Raw genomic sequence first — 21,823 nt, forward strand, 5'->3', positions numbered from 1 at the left:
CCCTGGTGACTGTGGCGGGTACCCATGCTGGGCCTGCCCCAAAATTCTTTGCGTACACTGGGTCCTGGGCCTCGAAGGTCCGGGGGTTCCTGCCTTCCCCCACCACTACCTCATCCTGAGCTCTATCGGGGTGAAGGCGGTCCAATCTGATTGCAAGGCGCCGACCCATTAGTAGTTCAGCGGGGCTCCGGCCAGTTGTTGAGCTGGGGGTGCTGTGCTGTGCTAGAAGGAATGTGGCAAGGCGGTACTCCCAATCCCCTTGCGTCATGCGGCGAAGGGTGTCCTTGGTGGTCCGCACCATGCGTTCTGCTTGGCCATTGGTGGCAGGATGGAATGGCGCCGAACAGATGTGGCGGATGGCGTTTTGCGCTGTGAAGGTTTGGAATTCTCCTGACGTAAATGCAGTCCCGTTGTCTGAGACGAGAGTGTCAGGGAGCCCGTGGGTTGCAAACAGCCTGCGTAGTACCCGGATGGCTGCGGACGTAGAAGTGGACGGTACCAGTGCGACTTCCAGCCATTTGGTGTAGGAGTCCACCACTATGAAGAATGTTTTCCCCTGAAAGGGGCCAGCGAAGTCCACATGCAGGCGTGACCATGGTGCTCGGGCGGACTCCCAGGACTGGACTGGGGCCCTTGGGGGATCTGGGCGGGATTCTTGGCAGGCCTGGCAGTGTTTGACCCAGGCCTCTATCTCTCCGTCGATCCCCGGCCACCACACATAACTCCTGGCAAGGGCCTTCATTCTTACTACCCCTGGGTGTGTCTCGTGTAGGGCTGTGAGGACCCTTTTGCGGAGGGGCTGGGGAACAACGACCCTGCTTCCCCATAACAGGCACCCCTTGTGGGCCGACAGTTCATGTTTGCGGGTTGTGTAGCCGGCGAATTCTGGCCCGGGGCTGCTGCTGGGCCATCCCCTCCACACCCAGTCCAGGACCCGGGAGATGACCCTATCTTTCTTGGAATGGTGTGCAACTTCTTGTGCCTGAATGGGGCGGTCGGGAAGCAGCTCCAGGCTCATAACCTCTTGTGCAGGTGCTGGGTCGGGGCCTGTTTCCGGTAGTGGTAGCCTGCTGAGGGCATCCGCATGGCCCATCGCCTTCCCCGGACGGTGAATCAGTGCATACTGGTAGCTGGCAAGGAAAATTGACCACCTGAGGACGCGAGGAGACAGCACTTGGGGGGTCTGCTTTTCAGGGGCAAATAAGCCAAGCAACGGCTTGTGGTCAGTCACCACGGTGAAGGGCCGCCCGTACAAGAAATCATGGAATTTTTTTACTCCCTTCACGATTGCCAGACCCTCCTTGTCGATTTGCGAGTAGTTCCGCTCGGTTGCGTTGAGTGTCTGGGAAAAGTATGCCACCGGTACCTCTCTTCCATCCGGGAGTTGGTGTCCCAGGACAGCGCCAATTCCATAGGGCGAGGCATCGCATGCTAGCACCACCGGCAGCCTCTCGTCGAAGTGTGCCAAGACCGAGTTTGAGACAAGCAAGTCCTTGACTGCCTGGAATGCGGCCTCCTGGCGCTGGCCCCACACCCAAGGGGCCCGCTTGTCCAGGAGTCTGTGTAGGGGCTCTGCTACCGCCGCCTTGTGGGGAAGGAAGGAATGGTAAAAGTTCAATAGTCCCAAGAAGGCCTGAAGTTCAGTCTTGTTCTTGGGCGCTGGGGCATCACAAATGGCCCGTACCTTGTCCCCAGTCGGGTGGACCCCTTCTGCGTCCACCATAAATCCCAGAAAGTCCACCTGAGGCACTCCTAGTAGACATTTTTCCCGCTTCACCTTGAGACCCGCCGTCTGGAAACGGTGCAGAACGGTGCGGAGGCGGTCCTCAAACTCCTCTGGTGTGGGCCCGGCAATCAACACATCATCGAAGAAGGGGGTGACGCCAGGAATCCCTTTAAGTAGAGAGTCCATTAGATTCTGGAATATGCCTGGTGCCACGCTGACACCGAATTGCAGCCGCTTTACCCTGAATGCTCCTCTGTGCGTCACAATCGTCTGTGCCTCTGCTGTGGCCTCATCTACTGGCAGCTGTTGATATGCTTGGGCCAAGTCCAGCTTGCCAAAAATTTTCGACCCAGCCAGGGTGGCAAGAACATGGCTGACCACTGGCACTGGGTATGCATGGGCCGTGAGGGCCTTGTTTATGGTACATTTGTAGTCTGCGCAGATGCGGACTGAACCATTAGGCTTGACGGGCGTGACGATTGGGGTTTCCCAGGGGGCATTAGGCACCGGCTCCAGCACTCCTTGCTCCACGAGCCGGTCCAATTCCTCGTCTATACGGGGTTTCAGGGCGAACGGGACCCGGCGGGCCTTGAGCCTGACCGGTCGTACTGCGGGGTCAAGCTGTAGAGCAATGGGGGGGCCCGTATACTGTCCCAATTTCCCATCGAAAACCCCCGGAAATTCCTTGCATATGGCGTCCACGTCCACTTGTAAGCTAGTGTGGTTCACCCCGGTGACGGCTAGCCCCAGTGGTCCAAACCATGCCAATCCCAGTAAGCTAATGTAGGGGCCCTTGACCACAAGCAAGTCCAGTTGCCGCGTCCGCCCTCGGTATTGCACCCTGAAGGTCCCCACCCCCATTGTGGGGACCTTACGTTTTTGGAAGTCCCGGAGGGTGAATGGGGCCGGCCTGAGTTTGGGACCCCCAGTAGGACACAGTTTCCTTAAGGTCCTTGCCGAGATTATGGATAGAGTTGAACCCGTGTCAAGCTCCATGCGGCATGGGGCCCCCTCTATCTGTACGTCAACATAAATTTTCTCTACGTTGGGGTGGGGCAACTGGTATACCTGGAAGTCCGTGAGCTCTGTCGAGTTGCCTTGGTGCGTTGGGCCCCGGGACCCGGGGCTCTTGGATTGGTCATCTGATGCCTGGCGTCGGGTGGGCCGAGCCCGACACACCCGGGCGATGTGTCCCAATTTTCTGCACTGCCTGCACTCTGCGTTGCGGAAACGGCAGGTCCTCCTCTCGTGACTTTCTCCACAGCTTGCGCAGCTCCCTCCTTCTCGTCGAGGCAGCTGTGGTATGTGGGCTGCTTGAGTGCGCTGCTGTACTCGGTGCACCTCCTCCCTGTCGGATCCTGAGTCGTCGGTGAGGTCTTCGTGGTGGACCCTCGGTTGGGACAGCTGGCTCGGCCGTGCCTCTTGCGTCGACCTCTCGGCAGCTTCCGTTGCCAGGGCCTCCTCCAGAGCGACCTGGAACGTTAGGTCCTTCTTAGCGTAGAGGCGTCGTTGCAGCTTCTCATCCTTCAGGCCACCGACGAGGCGGTCACGAAGCATGTTCTCCAGCTCTGAGAAGTTGCAGAACCGGGCGGCTTGGCGGAGAGAGGTCACAAACCCAGTTATGGTTTCCCCAGGGGCTTGCCGCTTTGCGTAGAAGGCATTTCGACGAGCCACCACTGAGGGCTGTGGCGAAAAGTGCCCCTTCAGCTGTTCCATTATTGTTTTGTATGGAACAGTAGCGACGTCTTCAGGCGCAAGGAGGGCCCGGGCGATTTCAAACGTCTCCTCTCCGCAGACGCTGAAGAATATCGCCCTCTTCTTGGCGTCTTCTTCGTCGGTGACCCCTTTGGCTTCTAGGAGGAAGGTGAAACGGGAGGCGTACGCTTCCCAGTCTCCAGATGCTGGGTTGAACGGCGAGAAGCTGTTGTCGGTTGCCATTCTGAGTTCCTTGTGTCCCGGAGCTGAAGCCTGGATACACGGTGCGAGGCAGCGGTGCGGCAGGTGGCGGTGCTGCGGTGCTGTGTGTGGCAGTCAGCTCAGCGGGATCCCACCTTCGTCGCCAGTGAAATATACTCAGAGTCGCAAAGTGATTTCATGCTCTTTATTCAGCTCATAGTGGTGAGGAGGAATGAATGAATGTCCCCTCAAAGTATCTGCTTTATATACATTATTTACACAATGGGCTGCACATGATTGGCTAATTCCGGAATTCTACTGTAAGCCAATCAGCTTGTGGATTCACTTCAATCTGGAGCATGATTGGGTGGTTCCTTCCAACCAATCATACTGCTGCATTGTTCTAGGACCAATCAGACTGCTGCATTCTGAATCCTATTGTTCTAGGACTAATCAGACTGCTGCCTTTTGGATCCTATTGTTCTAGGACCAATCAGACTGCTGCAGTTTGGAGCCTATTCAACTCAGTACATAACACCAGCATTACAATGTGTATCCTTGTATCCTAGTTTTGAACACTTTGCTTTGGCATGCACTATGTTTGAACACACACACACACACACTTTATTCACAGGAGATCGCTAAAAATTAGCCCATCCTCTTACAAAGAGAGGCAGCTCCCAAATGGAGATATATGAATTGATTTACTCAGCATTTTAAGTAAGATTTCCTCTAGTCAATTGTTTTTCATTCAAACACTAACAGTTAACCTTGCAACTCATTAATCCTAACACCTTGGGTCCCAAATATCTGAAAGTGCATCTCATCCTATACTAGGCTGCCCATTCATTCAGATTTTCACAGAAAGCCCTACTGGTGGTCCCCTTGTTGAAAACGTTTGTAGCAGCATGGTCTGGAAGAGGGTTTTCTTTGTGGTGGTCCCACATCTTTGCAACTGTCTCCATTCTATAGTGTGTCAAGCCCCTACATTGCTTTCATCCTGATGACAGGCAAAGACATGCCACTTTCTCCAGTTCCTAGGGACGGATGAAGAGCATGTTGAACTGACAATACTTTTATTTTGCTTTTTTCTATCCATGAATTTTTATATGGGTTAGTAACTGAATTTTATGATGAAGTTAATATATTCGTGTTTTAGTTTTCTTTGTTGTAAAATTGTTGTTTAATGTATGCCACTCTGGGATCTTTGGATGCAGAGAAGATTACAATTATCTACACTAAATATTTTTTAAAATATATATACTCCCTTCTATATTATGACTAGGGACGCGGGTGGCGCTGTGGGTAAAAGCCTCAGCGTCTAGGGCTTGCCGATCGAAAGGTCGGCGGTTCGAATCCCCGTGGCGGGGTGCGCTCCCGTTGTTCGGTCCCAGCGCCTGCCAACCTAGCAGTTCGAAAGCACCTCCGGGTGCAAGTAGATAAATAGGGACCGCTTACTAGCGGGAAGGTAAACGGCGTTTCTGTGTGCGGTTCTGGCTCACCAGAGCAGCGATGTCACGCTGGCCACGTGACCCGGAAGTGTCTCCGGACAGCGCTGGCCCCCGGCCTCTTGAGTGAGATGGGTGCACAACCCTAGAGTCTGTCAAGACTGGCCCGTACGGGCAGGGGTACCTTTACCTTTATATTATGACTATGATTTAGCATCCTGTTTCCAAGTGCAGGAGTCAGGGTGTAAGAAACTGCAGGAGTGTCCCACACACAAATTTGGATGCGTCACTATTATGGGTTCATCTTCATTACCTATTGACAATTTTAAAGCTGTCTCTGATGACAAGAAACTGAACTTATAAAAAAGTTTACTGCTTAGGTAAGATTATACTATGCTTTATGAAACAAGTCAGGTGAAAGTTTTTATGAAATGGAAATATCTGCATGCACAAGGTCTTACATGGTTTGGGACTTGGGTACAGAAAGGAACACGTACTCCCACATTAAGCTGCCTGTGCACTAGCAGGTTTGGGGGACCTCCTTCACATGCCCCATGATAGGGCTTGCCAGCTGGGGAGACAGCCATCTGGGCTTTAACATTCCATTTTTGGAATGATCTTCCCAGTAGGCTCACGTCTTATGTTCTTTCAATAGCAAGCAAAAATATTATTTTCTCAGCTATAAATCTTTTGTGATGTTCTTATGCTTCCATAGGAACATAAGAACTGTAAACTTGTTAGCTGCCCTGATAATATTTGTATTCAAGGAAAGAGTATAAGTTAAGAAGAAAAATAAATCTAAACACAAGTGTAATTTAAATGAGCCAATTATGATTAAACTTCTGCACCTCTATACTGAAAGCCATAGAAGTAGGTAGTGGCTGCTTAGGTCAGAAGATGCAAGGAAACGATATTCAAATTTAATAAATAATAAGTGTTTCTGGAAGGGGGGCGTTATTGGTTTGTTTTTGTTCTATTATGTATTTTGTGTTCAATTTTTTTTGTATTTTTCTGTTGTGAACCACCCTGTGATCTTTAGCTGATAGGTAGTAAACAAATTTAATAAATATAAAAATATAAAAATAATATTCATCAAGCTTAAATTGTAACTTCTAATGAAACTACCAACGGCGCTTTCCTCAACTATATATTGTAGTTCATGAACCTCTTCATGAAACTGAAACCCACAGGGTTTACATGCATTTGGCCAGACATGTAATTAAATAAATTGTAGTTGCAACTGAAAGTCTATGTAAAGCAGTTGCTCATTAAGAATATGCCCAAAGGCTGGAGTCTGGGTTTGGTGTTTGGCTTTGGCATATTTTCCTCAAAACATCGATGGTGCTCCGCCCTGTTTAATACTTTATAATAGGATATAATAAGTTTATGTTCCCTGATGTCCCTGACAGAATGATGTATCTTTTAACTTAGTCAGTGCTCAGTGGGACTGGTACTTCCCTTCTTTACACAGATGTCACAAGTTCAGGCGGTGGAAAAACATGTTTCAGCAGGTGAAACAACTCCAAAAATGAAAGTGCACGTGGCTCACTGTGAGCTAACAAGGAATGGGTCAGAACCATCATGCCTTGATTGTGAATTTACCGAAGGACATTTCACTATCCCCTGTTGGAAGCAACACTAAAGTAGGCAGATGCTATACAGATAAAACAAGGCAACTATTATGAATGCTTTATTGTAAAGCCCCAACTGTGTTTGAAGACTGATATATATGAATAGGATATCTAATGATGGATGACTGAATCAGTATAAATAATGAGATAAATATAAAGCACTTTAAAGACAGTGTTGTATACAACTGTGTTGCTGCACTGATGGAAGGAAAGCTCTTTGATCTAGTATTGGCTTGGATGCCTCTTTGGAAAACTGTTTCCATTTGTTGTATTGCATTGTTGTTGTACATCACTATGATATTTGGTTATGTTTAGTAGTCTATAACTTTTTCCCTGTGCATCTCAGGAATAATGCACTGTGCATAATATTAAATAAACAAATAAATAAATTTATTGCCACTTCAAATTGGCTAACACCTCAGTAGAGACTGTATCAAAGATATGAAAAACCTGCTGTCCTCTCACTCAATGTAGCCAGGCTCCCTTCCTTCAGTCCAAGCTTGAATATCTTTTGGAAGTGTTGCGAAAACCTTTTTCTTTGGACTTACTTGCAGTGACTAGTGCTAAGCTCCAAACTTTATGATTCAGAGTCTTCTCTACATATATCTGCAGCAATATATCCCCCCATTTTTTGCCTGTAATAACGAACGCAAAGGTCATCTGATGTAACTTGGCAGCAGTAAAGGACTAGCAACCAGAGATGAGGGGAAGAGATTGCTTGGAGGCCTAGACGTGGCCCATTAAGTGACTCTAGTTACCTACCATTGAAATCAGTGAACTTCTGAGAAAAGAGCAAGATAAAAACAACAGCAAACAGTATGCGCAGGCCATGGAGCACCTGAAAAACTTTGTCCAAACCCCAGAATATCACTTTAGTATCATTTGTTTAATATAAGTGCCAATATAATTGGCAATATAATTCAGGGTAGGGTCATAACTTTGTGATAGAGTAGAAGGTCCCAGGTTCTGTCTTGGTCAGACCACACCTAAAATACTGTGTCCAACTCTGGTCACCACAATTTAAGAAGGATGTTAACAAACTGGAACGTGTGCAGAGGAGGGCAACCAAGATGATCAAAGGGCTGGAAACCAAGCCTTACAAGGAACACCTGAAGGAGCTGGGTTTGTTTAGCCTGGTTACGAGGACACTGAGAGGAGATATGACAGCCATCTTCAAATATCATAAAAGCTGTCACATGGAAGAGGGAACGAGATTGTTTCTTCCTGTTCTGGAGGGTTGGACTCAAACGAATGGCTTCAAGTTACAAGAAAGGAGACTCGAACTAAACATTCAGAAAAACTTTCTGAAAGTAAAGAGCTGTTCAACAGTGGAACAGTCTTCCTCAGATGGCTGTGGACTCTCCTTCTTTGGAGGTTTTTAAGCAGAGGTTGGATGGCCATCTGTCGTGGATACTTTAGCTGAGATTCCTGCATTGCAGGGGGTTGGACTAGAGGGCCCTCAGGGTCTCTTCCAACTCTACGATTCTATGATGATTCTATGATTCAATCCCCAGGACCTCCCAGAGAGACTCCTGCTTGAATTCCTGGGGAACTGTTGCCAGTCAATGTAGACAATATTGAGCTAGATGGACCAATGCTCTGACTCGATATAACACAGACTCCTATAATGTAGCATTGTTTAAACTTCATATACTAAAGACAAAATAGTGAAGAACAGACAAAACCTGTGCTATTTTTCTAGAAAAATAGGTGCTGGAATGCACCATGAACAGCTCCCTTGTTCTCTTATAATGGCAATGGCATCTGCCTGAGAGGTGCCGGAACTGAGTTTCAATGAGTTCTGGCTGAAAAATAGCCCTGGACAAAACCAATAGATATTATAAGGGTAAAATATGTAAAAGAAAATTGTAGTATTTCCACAGTACATTTATTTATTACTTATGAATCTATTAGGCATTTGAATCACGTTTTAGGCAAAACAACTACAATAACCAGTTCCATGTAAAAATGCACGTCCGCACACCAGTCAAATAAATAACTCACCTAGCTCTGAAAAACAGCATCTAATGAGTTTTTAATGCCCATTTAAAATTAATAGGGGGGCTTGCCTGATCTCACTTAGAATTGGGTTTCATTATTGGGGTCCGCTGGTGAAAAGGCATCTGTGTGCCCACCAGCCTAAGAGTTTTGCTATAGGTTGGCATCTCAACAGGGTCTCCAAAATATAACATAAAGGATGGATAGATATGCAGGGAGGCAGCTCTTAATACAACCTGTTTCCAAATCATTAAGGACTTTAAAGATCATTAACTGTACTGTGAATTGCATCCGAAAAAGCACTGGCAACCACTGCAACTAGTATAATATTAGTGTGATGAGTTCTGGCCACCTGGCCTTAACCAATAGCTAGGGAGAAACATTTTTACCACTTAAAGTTTCCAAACATCAAAGGCAGTCTGACACAGAAAGCATTACAGTACCTTTGCCTGGAAGTCACTAGCACATGAATGATCATAGGAAGCTGTGTTCTCCCCAGAAAGGGTCACAGCTGGTGTACCAGCCAAAGCTGGAAAAAAGCATATCTGACCAACATAGCTACCTGGGCTTCCCCAGTTAGTCCAAGAGCCCACTCAATCTGTGAACTTGATGCTCCATGAGAGCCCACTCAATCTGTGAACTTGATGCTCCATGGGGAGTACAACCCCATCTAACACCACTGGAACACCTTTAGTAAGAGCCATTGATTCCCTCCACTCTCAGCACCTCTGTTATGTCCGGAAAAGGTTTCAGTTTGCTCGCCCTTACCCAACCCAGTACAAATTTCAGGCACTGATTCAAAAGCCTCCAAGAGATAAGCAGACAGAAAAGTCAGGTAGTAATATGTGTTATCTGAAAATTGATGACACTGCCACTGTGCACCACAGAAATGTCCCAACACCACCTTCTGAGACTGGTTCTCCATAAAGGATTCGAATCACTGCACACTGTGCTTCTCAATTCCAACCCAGGCAAAAGTTTCAAAGGTATACCATGGTTGGTGGTAATCAGAAGTTGTTTAGAGGTCTAGGAGAACCGAAAAGGTCACACAAGCTCTCCCTCCACCACATTCCCTGACATAAACACCCACCTGGGCGACCAAGGCTGTATCTATCCCAAAACTGGACCTGAAGTCAGATAAGATTTAAGGCTGTTCAAAAAACTATTTCAGCAAAACATTACTTCCATTAGACTTGGTTTTGTGTTTTCACTAGAATCCTCAATTAATTATTTCCCTAACATCAAACTATTACAAAAGAGGTCAGCTAAGTAATTTAAAATCTCTATTCTCAACTCATTAAAAGTCTTGAATCTTTTGTACATGATGTGGACAGATCTATATGAAAAGACTTATGCAAAATATTCTTACAGTAATGAGATTGCACTACAGAAAATAATTGTTCACTATATTATATTTACAGTTCAAGTTCCTTATCTTTTCACAACTATATCCTTCCTGCTAGCATTGTCTCTTCCCTTGGTTATTTAGGGCTCAGCAATGTAATTAAAACACAAGGATAGTTGAAATTAATGAACCACTCAGCTGTTTAAAGCTAAGAACCTTTTCTCAGCAATGTTCAATCTTTGAAACATTCCTTCCTCTGTAAACCCAAATTAGACAAATTTTCTTAATGATACATACTGTCAACAGATATCTATTAAAATAGTCATTGAACTCAACAGGACAGTTTCTGCCTAAATCAGTTCATGACCTATGTGCTTGCTGATCACTAATGAATAGGTATTAACATTTCCCAAAAAATTAAGGGCATCATCATATTTACACCTTTTCATATGTCGCTAAACTTATATGTACAGTATAATGCTCCTGCTTACCTAATATTTATATATTCTGATACCTAATATGTATTTCAGACCATTCAGTTAAATTAGTTTGTACGATATGCACAGGTACACATATATTCACTTTCAGTTTACATCTGCGTACATTAAATTATACAGCTTACAAAGATAGAAATACATAGTGCAGGACTGTGCTTGAAAGTGGCTAAGGCAATATATCTCTTAATAATTTGAGGTCTGAATGGTGTGTAAGATGCAGAAGCATATTTATTACAGTGGATGATGAAGTATTCAGATTGGGCTCTTCCTCTTGCACAAGACTCAAGCAGGAGAAAAAACCTCTAACATCCACCTAATAAATCTACTATTCAGGTAAGACCAACCATCCTTAATATGAAAAGGAGATTTTAGCAAAGGGTGGCTTTCCTATCAGTTCAACTGTTGGAACTACTTTCCCTGAGGAAGGACTGTACATTCAAAACATGTTTGGTGATGACCTGGCATCAAGTTACTTTTGCACCTGATGGTTCTCCACTTTTGCACCTCTTGTCATGTGATGAGGCTCCTAAATCTGCATTGTTGTTACGTTTGTCCATTGCAAACTACACCTAAGCTCATGTTTCCAGAAACTGCAACTTAGGTCTGCATTAGATGTAACAATAATTACATGGCAGCTGCTTGAAATCACACATCCCATTGTGATTTCAATCGTGGCAGAACAGCGGTACCTCGGTTTAAGAACAGTCCTGTTTACGAACAATTCGGTTTATGAACTCCGCAAAACCGGAAGTAGTGTCCCAGTTTGCAAACTTTACCTTGGTCTAAGAACGGAATCCGAACAGTGGAAGGGCACCAGTGGCAGGAGGCCTCATTAGGGAATGCATGCCTTGGTTTAAGAACGGTTCCAGTTTAAGAATGGACTTCTGGAACGGATTAAATTCGTAAACTGAGGTACCACTGTATAAACCCTATGGAAAATAGTTGATGAAGGTGTGTAGGAAGCCACTTCACAAAACAGCCTTGCATGTGCAATAGTGCCCTTAATGCTTCATTTGTAAGCAAGTACCATGCCATTGTCACAAGATATGAAAATGTTTAAGCCACTGTTTCAGGGAAATAATTCTAAGCCATGTAAAGAGATGGACTGTGCCTGTTGAAACCAGTAGACAAATGATAAGCACACTCTTTTAGTGAGGCACATCCTCCTTTTGGAGTTCAAAAACGTAACAGACATCATACTCAAAATGACTTAGCTTTTTGTGCCAAGTGTTTAAGCACTAAAAGAAAAGAGTTCACTGATAAGGCAGAGTTGGCCCAATACACTTTTGTGCCTGAGGCGAAAAATAAGAATGGTTTTCCCAATAATGACAAAACTATAGCAATAAACAAAATAACAGACAATCTGCTGCCCTTTTATTGTACCCCCAGATCTACCAGATAAAGCAAGCTGGCCCGTTCTTCCTAGCTGTAGAGCTGGCCTGGAACCTGGATGCATGACCTTGCAAGAACACCCATTACGAAGAAGCTTCCTCAGCCTCTTGACTAGAAATAGCTCTTTGTAAGTTAAAGGCTGTTCTACCCTTTCAGTGTCTGATGTCTACATCAAATGCATAGGTGACAGGGACAGGTTTGCAGAATCAAAGGAACTGGGAGGAGAACAAGTTTATAATGAAGACAGAAACTAAGTGATGAAATCTGTCCAGGATTGTCTTCATTCTTTTCCTCATTGCTGTAACCACCCTGCCTTCCCTCCCACCCAGGACAGAACAAATATGTCTGCAACTGATGCTGTAGCAACATGCTATTAAGTACAGTTTTGAAATTTTATATTGCTTTGAAGAAAAGATTTTTATATACACCTGCAGTCTCTTGGAAGGGCAAGTATAATATCTACTTGCCAGACATATTAGCAGTAATAATAATCTATAATATGCTTGTAGATAAATATATGTTATGTATTCATGTGTACAGTGTGCATATTTAGATTATATACGTACTGCATTCAAATGTACATATTTAAATCATGGATCAAGTCAACACAAACATGCACTCTTTTCTTTCTGCTAAGACAACAGCATAGACTCCCAAGTTTTCAATCCACAGTGGATTTTTAAATGTTCTTAGTCCCAATCTTCGGAACAGAATTAAACTGAATTCAAGTCTCTGTATCCTTTCTTTCTCCCTTTCTTTTCAGGTTAGCAGTTTATTTCTGCATTAATCACCCTGACAGAAGCAAGGCAACTCAATTTTCTGCTTCTGTAGGTAGGCACATCACTTTCTGTACAGCACTAGGCATGAAAAGGGCTGCAGCTAAGCTTTGGTTACTGGTGTAATTGAAATGCTATCCACACTATAGGGTGCATTAAAGTCAGATAACGGCAGTTCCTGTGGCCAATTTAAGTAGCTTGACTTCCCTGGGAAAAAAAAAATTGCCTGACAGATAAGGCAGACAAACTGGCTAATTCTCCAAGCATGTCTCTCATTGTGATCCTAGAAAAATGAGAAAAAAATGAATCACAGAACCACAAAATCAATTGACCCTCGGGTAGCTCATCAGGCAGCGAGCCTGATAAACCTAAAAGCTTTGTTAATGTCTGCCTGCCTGTATCCCACAGATAGAGCACTTTGTAAATGAACCTGCTTTGATAAATATATTAAGGAAAGCTGTGAATAAAGGCAGAGACTTCTCATTTGTAAATACAACCTCTGCTACATGGAATTAGAATGATAAAATGGAGTTCCATGTAATTAAGTTTGTATAAGGCCTGAAATCCGTGCAAATACTTTCTCTGAATTTTGAAAGAGAACTGTCAGTTCAATTAATCTGAACATCACCTCGAGAATGTACTGAACAAAATTAAGCTGCTGATAAAACCTGGGCCAGTATTTTGATAAGTAATTCCTATATCATTTCTTGGCCACTGTGATCATTTTATTTAATCCGCTACCCCCCTTCTTTAGTTATACACTAAGCCATGTACAAAAGAGGGATGGTTCACACACCACCATAACAATAATCTACCATATCAAAAAGTATAAAATGGTAGAACCTTTTTCTTCCCTATGTAAAATATCAAAATGAATAAATTCCGATGAATTTAAAAGCTAGAATCTAAATCACCACTCAACACCTAAACAAAGAAATCCATTTAACAACTGATAACAAGAATTTCAAAACTATGCAGATTTCCAGGTGTTTTCCCATGGAAAACCATGAACAGAATCTAAGGCACTGTTGAACACTTTGTAAAGAGAATGATCTTGAAAAACAATATATCTACATTAGCTTAGACTGTCCATAATTCTTGTTTCATGCCTAAAAGAACTAACTCTGAATTGCTATTTAAATATTGCAATTTAAATTGTTTCAGAAATGGAATAATAATAATAATAATAATAATAATAATAATAATAATAATAATAATAAGCACTTCAGCCATGGAAGTAAACAGATTGATTTAGAATAACTTACCAGTTGTTTACTTGTAGAATTGTAAGTCCCGTGTCTTGGGCTAACTGTTTCTTCTGCTCCTCTGAAGGATACGGATGCTAATAAAAAGAAATGTTTTAAAAGATGAATCAGAACTTATGAAAGATGCACTATAAGAATGAAACCATCTTTTTTAGTGTGAACCGTATCCTCAGGGATTGATATAACTGATTTGTATGTTATTTCTAAAACAAAAATCTTAAGTCCCATTAATTTAAAGGGTAGTATGCTGAATCAGGCTATACTTTCTCCTTTTTGATTTCCTTGAATGCAATGTGGGAGCAGGATCATGCCTTCCTTCCCCATCTACGCCTGTGTTGCCAGACATCCTGTAGACCCAATTCTGCACTGCCAATGCCCAAACCTTCTTTGAGGGGAAACTGATAATGCCATTCAGACCTACAATATGTATATCGTCTGCTACGTATGTATGCCCTATTCAACCACATGTGTGTTTCCAATGGGAGACATATATATGGTGTGAAGCTCAACCTTGTCTTTACATCAAAAATAGAGAGCAAAAACAAGGAGAACCTGCCATCCAATCATTGGCTGTAGGGGCCAAACTCTACTCAGCAGATGCTCAAGAACCACATTGCTAATTTTTTGATGGGGGAAGAGGAGTTGTAATGGAATCCATGGTTAGCTTATGCATATACCTTTTGCTGTACAATCCTGAGATACCACACCCTTCTCTATCTTGTCTGCCAAAACTCCTTCACTAGCACTACCCACAATCACTAGCACCCCATCTTAAATCTAATAACCCAGCTATAACTAATTCACAACTCTCCACCATCTAAACACCTTCCAACATGCCACACACACAAATAAAGCAAAGGCTTTGAAATTACATCTACTGATTATCTGAACATTTGTGCCAAATTATGCTTAAGTATAGAATTCTTCCTATGTTTTATGCAAAACCCCCCCAAAACTCTACCATCATAATGGGATTGTACTATTACTTTTATAATTCATTGGCTTTCAATTCGTGGGTTGGAACCCACTACTGGGTTGGAACATGTCCTAAGGCAAACCACAGCTGCAGCATTACTACTGTCAAATGCCTATTTCAGCCAAAGTTGGGTCCCAGGACTTGAAAGGGTTAAAGACTACTGTACTAATTGACCTGGAGGATACTGATTGTCTCTTTATGCTCATTGTTGATACATTTGTTTAGCACATCTATGACTCAAGCAGCAAACAACTTATACCCTAACCCTAAAGTTAATATTTGCACTGGGATAATATTTGACAGAAGTACTGTGTCGTGTTGCAAAACCAATGTGGGACAAAAAAATATTCCCTAACGTGTGCAGAGCTCACAGTTTTCTGTGCACTGGAAAGCATTTGTCTAGTACACAATGGAACCCTTTTATCAGGCATAGGCAAACTCGGCCATCCAGATGTTTTGGGACTACAACTTCCATCATCCCTGACCACTGGTCCTGTTAGCTAGGGATCATGTGAGTTGTAGGCCAAAAACATCTGGAGGGTCGAGTTTGCCTATGCCTGCCTTTTATCCTCCCTCTTTGGTCCTCGCATAGCTGTGAGTAGAGTCATGTGCAGTGCAATGTGTCCAGTCTTTACTTCCAAGGGGAAGCATAGATTGTCCTCCCATTGAAAGTAATGTACAGCTGTAGTTCAGCTGGCACTACTTTCATTCAGTGGAAGGTTAGCAGTGGGGATGTCCCAAGACTCCGATGCATCCACTTCCATGCATGCAAACATGTGCACATGTGAAACAGCAAACAGAGCTGATAATTTATGGGTTTGCAGTGGTATGCCTACAAATCTACCTGGTGGCTTAATAAGTTTTAGAAATGGCACATAAAACTGTAACATTAACAGCTGGATTTTATTTATTACTTAGCTATTAAATAAACATCTCCTTACTCCTTAGATTCTAGTCAAATAAAAATACATCAAATCACAAAATACAAATTCATTCAAATAAAATACAATATAAAAAGCCCTAAGCAGAAATAAGCAGAAAGCCCCATTGAAATTCAGCTTCTTAAATTGTTGCCTCTGATCCCTGAAACTTCCCTGAAATTTTTACACCGGTAGGTTTCCATGGGCAGCTGATTCTGAAGGGGGTTTGATCTGGGAGTTAAAAGTTTGAAAATTGTAGTTTCTGCTTTATGTGATTCAGATAGCTATCTACTGTATATTTTTGAAGTTTCATTAGGTAAACTGTCCTGGAATGCTGTGCAATCAAGGGCAGGATATAAATTGAACAAACAAAATAACATAAAGGGGACCACCATAAAGAAATCCCTGTTCCACATCTCAATTGATTTTAATGACTGACTTGCTCATAAATGGAGCACAGAATTAACACAAAATTTACATGTGGGTAAGTGTATTTGGAGTTGGGATATTAGTATTTTCTTATTAAATTACATGGGGAAAGGGATATATGATTTGTCTGAAGTATTTGGCTACATTAATCTAGCAATTTACTTTCCTTTTACTGTACTTTCCTCTTTTGCCTCATTTATAGTTTTGCACTTGCTCTGTATCTTTTTAGAATAGTTTCCAGAAGTGTTATTGGAAACTGACATTACATTAAACACACATTTAATACATTTAAAGTATACTTTACCCAAAATATAACCAACCTAACTTCAACATTCTGTTTTTAATTATTAGTATAATTTCCTAGATTACAACCAGAAGAAAAAGGAAAGTTGTTTTCTCTCAATTATACTGAGATATATTTTTTTTATCATGTAAATATAGCCCAATACCTATGTAAACCACTGTTGGGTGCCAATTGTCTCATTACTAAAAACAACAGCCTAGAATTGCTTTTTAAAAACCCATTTTGTAAGCACATTTTAAAATGCTTGCACTGTTTGACGGCAAGCTATGCAACATTGCTTTTCTGCAAAAAGGGTTAAATAGATGTGAATGAATACAGAAATAAGGCTTTTAATATTCTGCAAATATTAACAAAGAAAAATGATAATGTTGAGTTAATGTGGGTTAAGGATGAAATGAAAATAAATTTTTCTGATTGCTAAGTGTTGACACTTTTTTGGCTATTCCCTCAAATCTTTTTCTTTTTCTTTTTTGAAGGCTGTGTAATTACAGAAGGCTTTTCCCCTCCTTCCCCCTCCTGCTTTGAGCCCACATTAGTAATGACCCTTTCACTGCTTCAAAAACCACTAATAGTCTTCAGCAAAGGCAAGAAAAATGAACAGGATAAATTGGAATCCACAGTCAGTAATTTGCATCATATGAGGCTGCTTTGGCCACTCACACTCATTCCCGGCCATCAATCCTTTGCTGTCAGGTGCTGCACTCTGCCACCATGATAAATACTCCTCCTAACACTCTGATTCGTCCAAACAATGTAATTGTCCTCTATTCTCCTCTTGGTAATGGAGATAATGAATGACTGCACAAACAAGAAGGATTGCTCATCACAGACACAGGGGTGGTTTCAAGCTGAAAAGCCTTGAGTACAAATTTTAATTGACTGAAAATCAGGGCTGGACAAAAAGATGGAAAGAACAGTCTATATTTTCGTACAAGCTTATTTCTTTTTCCGTTATAAAGAGACTGCTTTCTCCTAAGGAAGCATCTTCCAGGAATATTCAATACAAGGAGCACCTATACATGATATGGCTTAAGAAATAAGGTATAAAAATGGTTCTTTGTAAAATGGCTTATTGTCTTGGTGATGTTATTAAAATATGATATCCTTCTTTTACTAGGCAACTATTAAAATTGAACCAGTTGCCTTCTGTGCATAATAGTAGCAGGGCCAATACTTTTTCATTAAAATGGAAAGATGGTATGTGGAGTCTCTGTCCTAAATGTACAAGGAAGGCTAAGTATTTTCATGGCACTTCCTTATAAGTAGATCTGTTCAGAATCACAGACATAGCATCACAAACAAATATTGAACTAAACATATCAAGAATGATGGCAGGAAGGTTGCAGTCAACAAACAGTATGCTACGTTGGTGCAGTATATCTATTTGAAACTAGATACACACTTGGGGTAGAATTCTAAAACTAGCAAATCATCGAGGAAACAGCTAAACCCATATTGGGTTGAGTGACACTCTCTGCTTTCAGTAGGGTAACTACTGTGCTTCAGATCGACATACAGTACAATGAAATTATAGAAATTCAGCCCTCTCAAATGGACCTTATTATTCTCAATTAAGAGTGAAGAACAATATAGCAACAACCTCAACTTACATGGCATTATATATTTGCAAGTTTCCCCTTTTTTAAATCAGTGATGTTATGGCTTTTTAAACATGAAGTGGACTGTTTATCTGAAAGCGTTCTGGCAGGCCACCACCACATTTCTAAAATTAAATAAAGGATTTGAAAACAATCAGCATTTTGAGAAGTTCAGACCACAGCAATATGTTTCAGATTAATTTACAAATATATGTATATATTTAAGACTAAACTACAGAACTAGAAAATTCCTACTAGTTAGTCTATAACATGCCTTCTTACACTTTATTAGAACAGACATCATATTGAAATAATAAACATGGGAGGCTTTCATTTCTTCTTTGATCTATATTACTAAATGTCTAACTGGCTCAAATTTAAAATAAACTCTGGGATGTTTGCACTTAGAAACTGGAAGGAGACCACAAGGCATAATTTGTTGTCACTTTTCATATTGTCTGACTAAAACTGTAGTTTAGTCTGTGCATTACTGTGCATTGCAATGTTCATCCAGTCAATCACACGGTGGCTAAATACTCTTGTAGTATTGTAGTGGAAAGAGTAAAGTAGTGGAAAGCAACAGTGACATATTTCTTTCTCAGTATGGAATGATACAGAAGTGAAGGGATGGATCACAGTTCTATATGTTCCCCAAATCACACTAAATACATAGCAGGCAAGAAGCACCACACTATGTAGATATGGTGCAGGGCAAGCAATACTCCCATATAGACCAAGTGACCCACTATCAGCTAAGTTTAATTATTTAATTGGATTGAATCATTCTTTTATTATTGGACAAAGATATTTTCAGAGGCATATGCACACAGACACACAGAAGTAAGCCTCCCAGAGCGGCTGGAGAAACCCAGCCAGATGGGCAGGGTAGAAATTAATAATAACAACAACAACAATACAGTGGTACCTCGGGTTACATACGCTTCAGGTTACATACGCTTCAGGTTACAGACACTGCTAACCCAGAAATAGTACCTCGGGTTAAGAACTTTGCTTCAGGATGAGAACAGAAATCATGCTCCGGCAGTGCGGCGGGCCCCATTAGCTAAAGTGGTGCTTCAGGTTAAGAACAGTTTCAGGTTAAGAACAGACCTCCAGAACGAATTAAGTACTTAACCTGAGGTATAATAATAATAATAATAATAATAATAATAATAATAATAATATGACCCAAATATTCCAATTGGCAGGCACTTCATGTTCTCCAGGCCTACTGGTGTATCTCTAAAGCCATTATTAATTCCAGTAGCAACGAGTCCTTCTAAAGGCTGCTGTTATGACTAAGTTTGGAAAGCACAAAGTTTGGCCTAAGCTTCTGATGTAACCTTACCATGATCCCCTCCCACTCGCAACAGCAGCAACATGTCCTGGAAGATTCCAGTGAGGCAGAAACACTGCAGATGTTACCATGAAGAATAACAAAAGCAAGGAGGGAGGAGCGTCATATTTTCACAGTATTGGCAAAGAAGGAAGAGGAGCCATGGAGATGTAAGCTCCTTGCACAGCACAGCCTGGCATCCCCAATCCACTCTGCAACTTTCTGCCATAGAGATGAATAGAACCAATTCACTTTTACGGCAGAACATAAACCAGGGGAGCAGGGAACCTCTGCAGCAGTCAGCAGCAGCCTAAAGGGCCAGTAAGCTGCGTCTAGCCACCTTTCTATTTTCTCACAGCACCCTAGAATGATACACTGTCAGAGGTGTTGTGAGAAATTTAAGGTGCCTGAGATGCTTGGAGCACTGGGGATGGGTTGTTGCTTTTTTAAAAAATGGTGGGCGTAGGGCAGACATCAGCGGTGGGCTCTGATGAGGTACTGAGACCCCAGCACCTACCCAAAGAGGCCAATCTGCTTTTGGTTTTGCTACCTTTCTGTTTAAAAACTATTAAGCTGGCTTGCAACAAGACAAATAAAATAATATAAAAACACAGAGATTTCAATAGAGAAGGGTATAAAGAAATCAACAACTTAACAGGCCGAGCACCTGTCAAAATAAAATGGCCACAAAATAATGGAAAACCATCAGGTAGGCCTTCTTAAACACAGATTTCCACAGCCTACGTGGAGCTACAAGTCCCTCTGTAGTAATAGGTAATTATACAGTTAAATATTTTCTCCAATTATTATGGGTTGGAGTTAAGACTCTTCCCTGTAGCTTTAGTTTGTTCTTGTGGTTACCTAGCTGTGCTTTAGCCTGTGAAGCCTGCAAACAGCCGCTTGTCCTGGGCCTGTGAAGTAACCCAGTCTTATATTAAACAAATAAGAACTTAACACTTTCTCCAGTTCAGGTGTTGGTAGAACACATAGGACAGTCTCTCCAGTATATCTTAATGAATGAGCAGGCTCATACAGGAGGTAACAGTTCTTTAGATATCCCAGTATTAAGCTGCTGAGGGCATCAGAACACCTGATCACCAGCACCTTGAATTGGACATGGTAATGAACGAAGCCAGTGAAGCTCTTTTAAATGAGTAACTACATGTGCCAAATACAGTGGTACCTCGGGTTACGAACTTAATTCGTTCCGGAGGCCCATTCTTAACTCGAAACCGTTCTTAACCTGAGGTACCACTTCAGCTAATGGGGCCTCCTGCTGCCACTGCGCAGCCGCTGCACGATATCCGTTCTCATCCTGGGGCAAAGTTCGCAACCTGGAGCAACTACTTCTGGGTTAGTGGAGATTGTAACCCGAAGCGTTTGTAACCCGAGGTACCACTGTAAATGGCTCTGGTCAAAACTCTAGCTGCTGCAAAATGAACTACCGTACTTGAAGTTTCCAGAGATTTTTCTAGGGCAGCCAAACACACAGCACACTGTAGCTATCCCAATGCTCATTTAGTTCTTCATTTTCCCTGCTGTGTTTTAGAATCTGAAGAGGGGAGGAAATGATGAGCACAGTAAACAAGGACGGGGGGGGGGGACAGGACAGAAAAGTCTTGCCACTTCTGGGCTGTTACCATGGCTTTCTGGGGTGAGGGCCTCTCCCTGCTTAGTCTGTTCACAATTCACAGGCCCTGTCTACCAGGCTTTGCTGTCAGTCCCAGGCACTTGGATAGTGTGCAAGGAATCTTGCTTAGCTTTGAAAATATAAAGGAAGGTTCCCCCCTCCCTATTCTATAGTATACACCATGTAATCACCACAGTATGTTTTTACATGCCTAAAAAATTAAATGTTTGCATTTAGCCTGAATATTTCAGGTAAACGAGACTACTAATAATTCCAAATCACATGCATGGTTGCCCTATTTAAGTTTGTTTTAAGGTGTGCGTTAACTGTGTGTGTGTTTGTGTATGTGTGTGTATATTTTCTAATATTTTCCTGAAAGTGTGTGTATATGAAATTCCAGATGGGATTGGTTTATTCGGTTATAGAAAGCCCAACATTCAGTGGGAAGCATAGAAAAAAAGAGTTTATGATCAAAGCAAAAGGATCTAAGTGTTCGTTTTTAGGAAGGTTTTGAATTCAAAATATTTTGGATTTCTATTTCCAAAACTAGTTCCACTGAAAAACATTGGTGCCATTCTTTACAGAGCAAGTGAAACACAGACAGCAGTAGGGGAAAAGTTGATTGTAGCATAAATATATGACTTCTAGTTTTAAAT

At 42.4% G+C, this 21,823-nt stretch overlaps 1 protein-coding gene across 15 annotated transcripts in view; it reads right to left on the reverse strand.

The window, feature by feature from the left end:
- MEIS2 (Meis homeobox 2) overlaps positions 1–21,823 on the reverse strand; it is a 243,008-nt gene that overhangs the window by 82,141 nt on the left and 139,044 nt on the right. For all 15 annotated transcript variants that reach the window (XM_053381659.1, XM_053381686.1, XM_053381691.1 and 12 more), the window contains one exon: positions 13,975–14,051. In XM_053381659.1, coding sequence (XP_053237634.1) covers positions 13,975–14,051 — 77 coding nt within the window. The remainder of the gene's footprint in view (positions 1–13,974; positions 14,052–21,823) is intronic.

The sequence above is a fragment of the Podarcis raffonei genome, chromosome 1 (assembly GCF_027172205.1).
Source record: "Podarcis raffonei isolate rPodRaf1 chromosome 1, rPodRaf1.pri, whole genome shotgun sequence".
In the NCBI taxonomy this organism is placed as follows: Eukaryota; Metazoa; Chordata; class Lepidosauria; order Squamata; family Lacertidae; genus Podarcis; species Podarcis raffonei.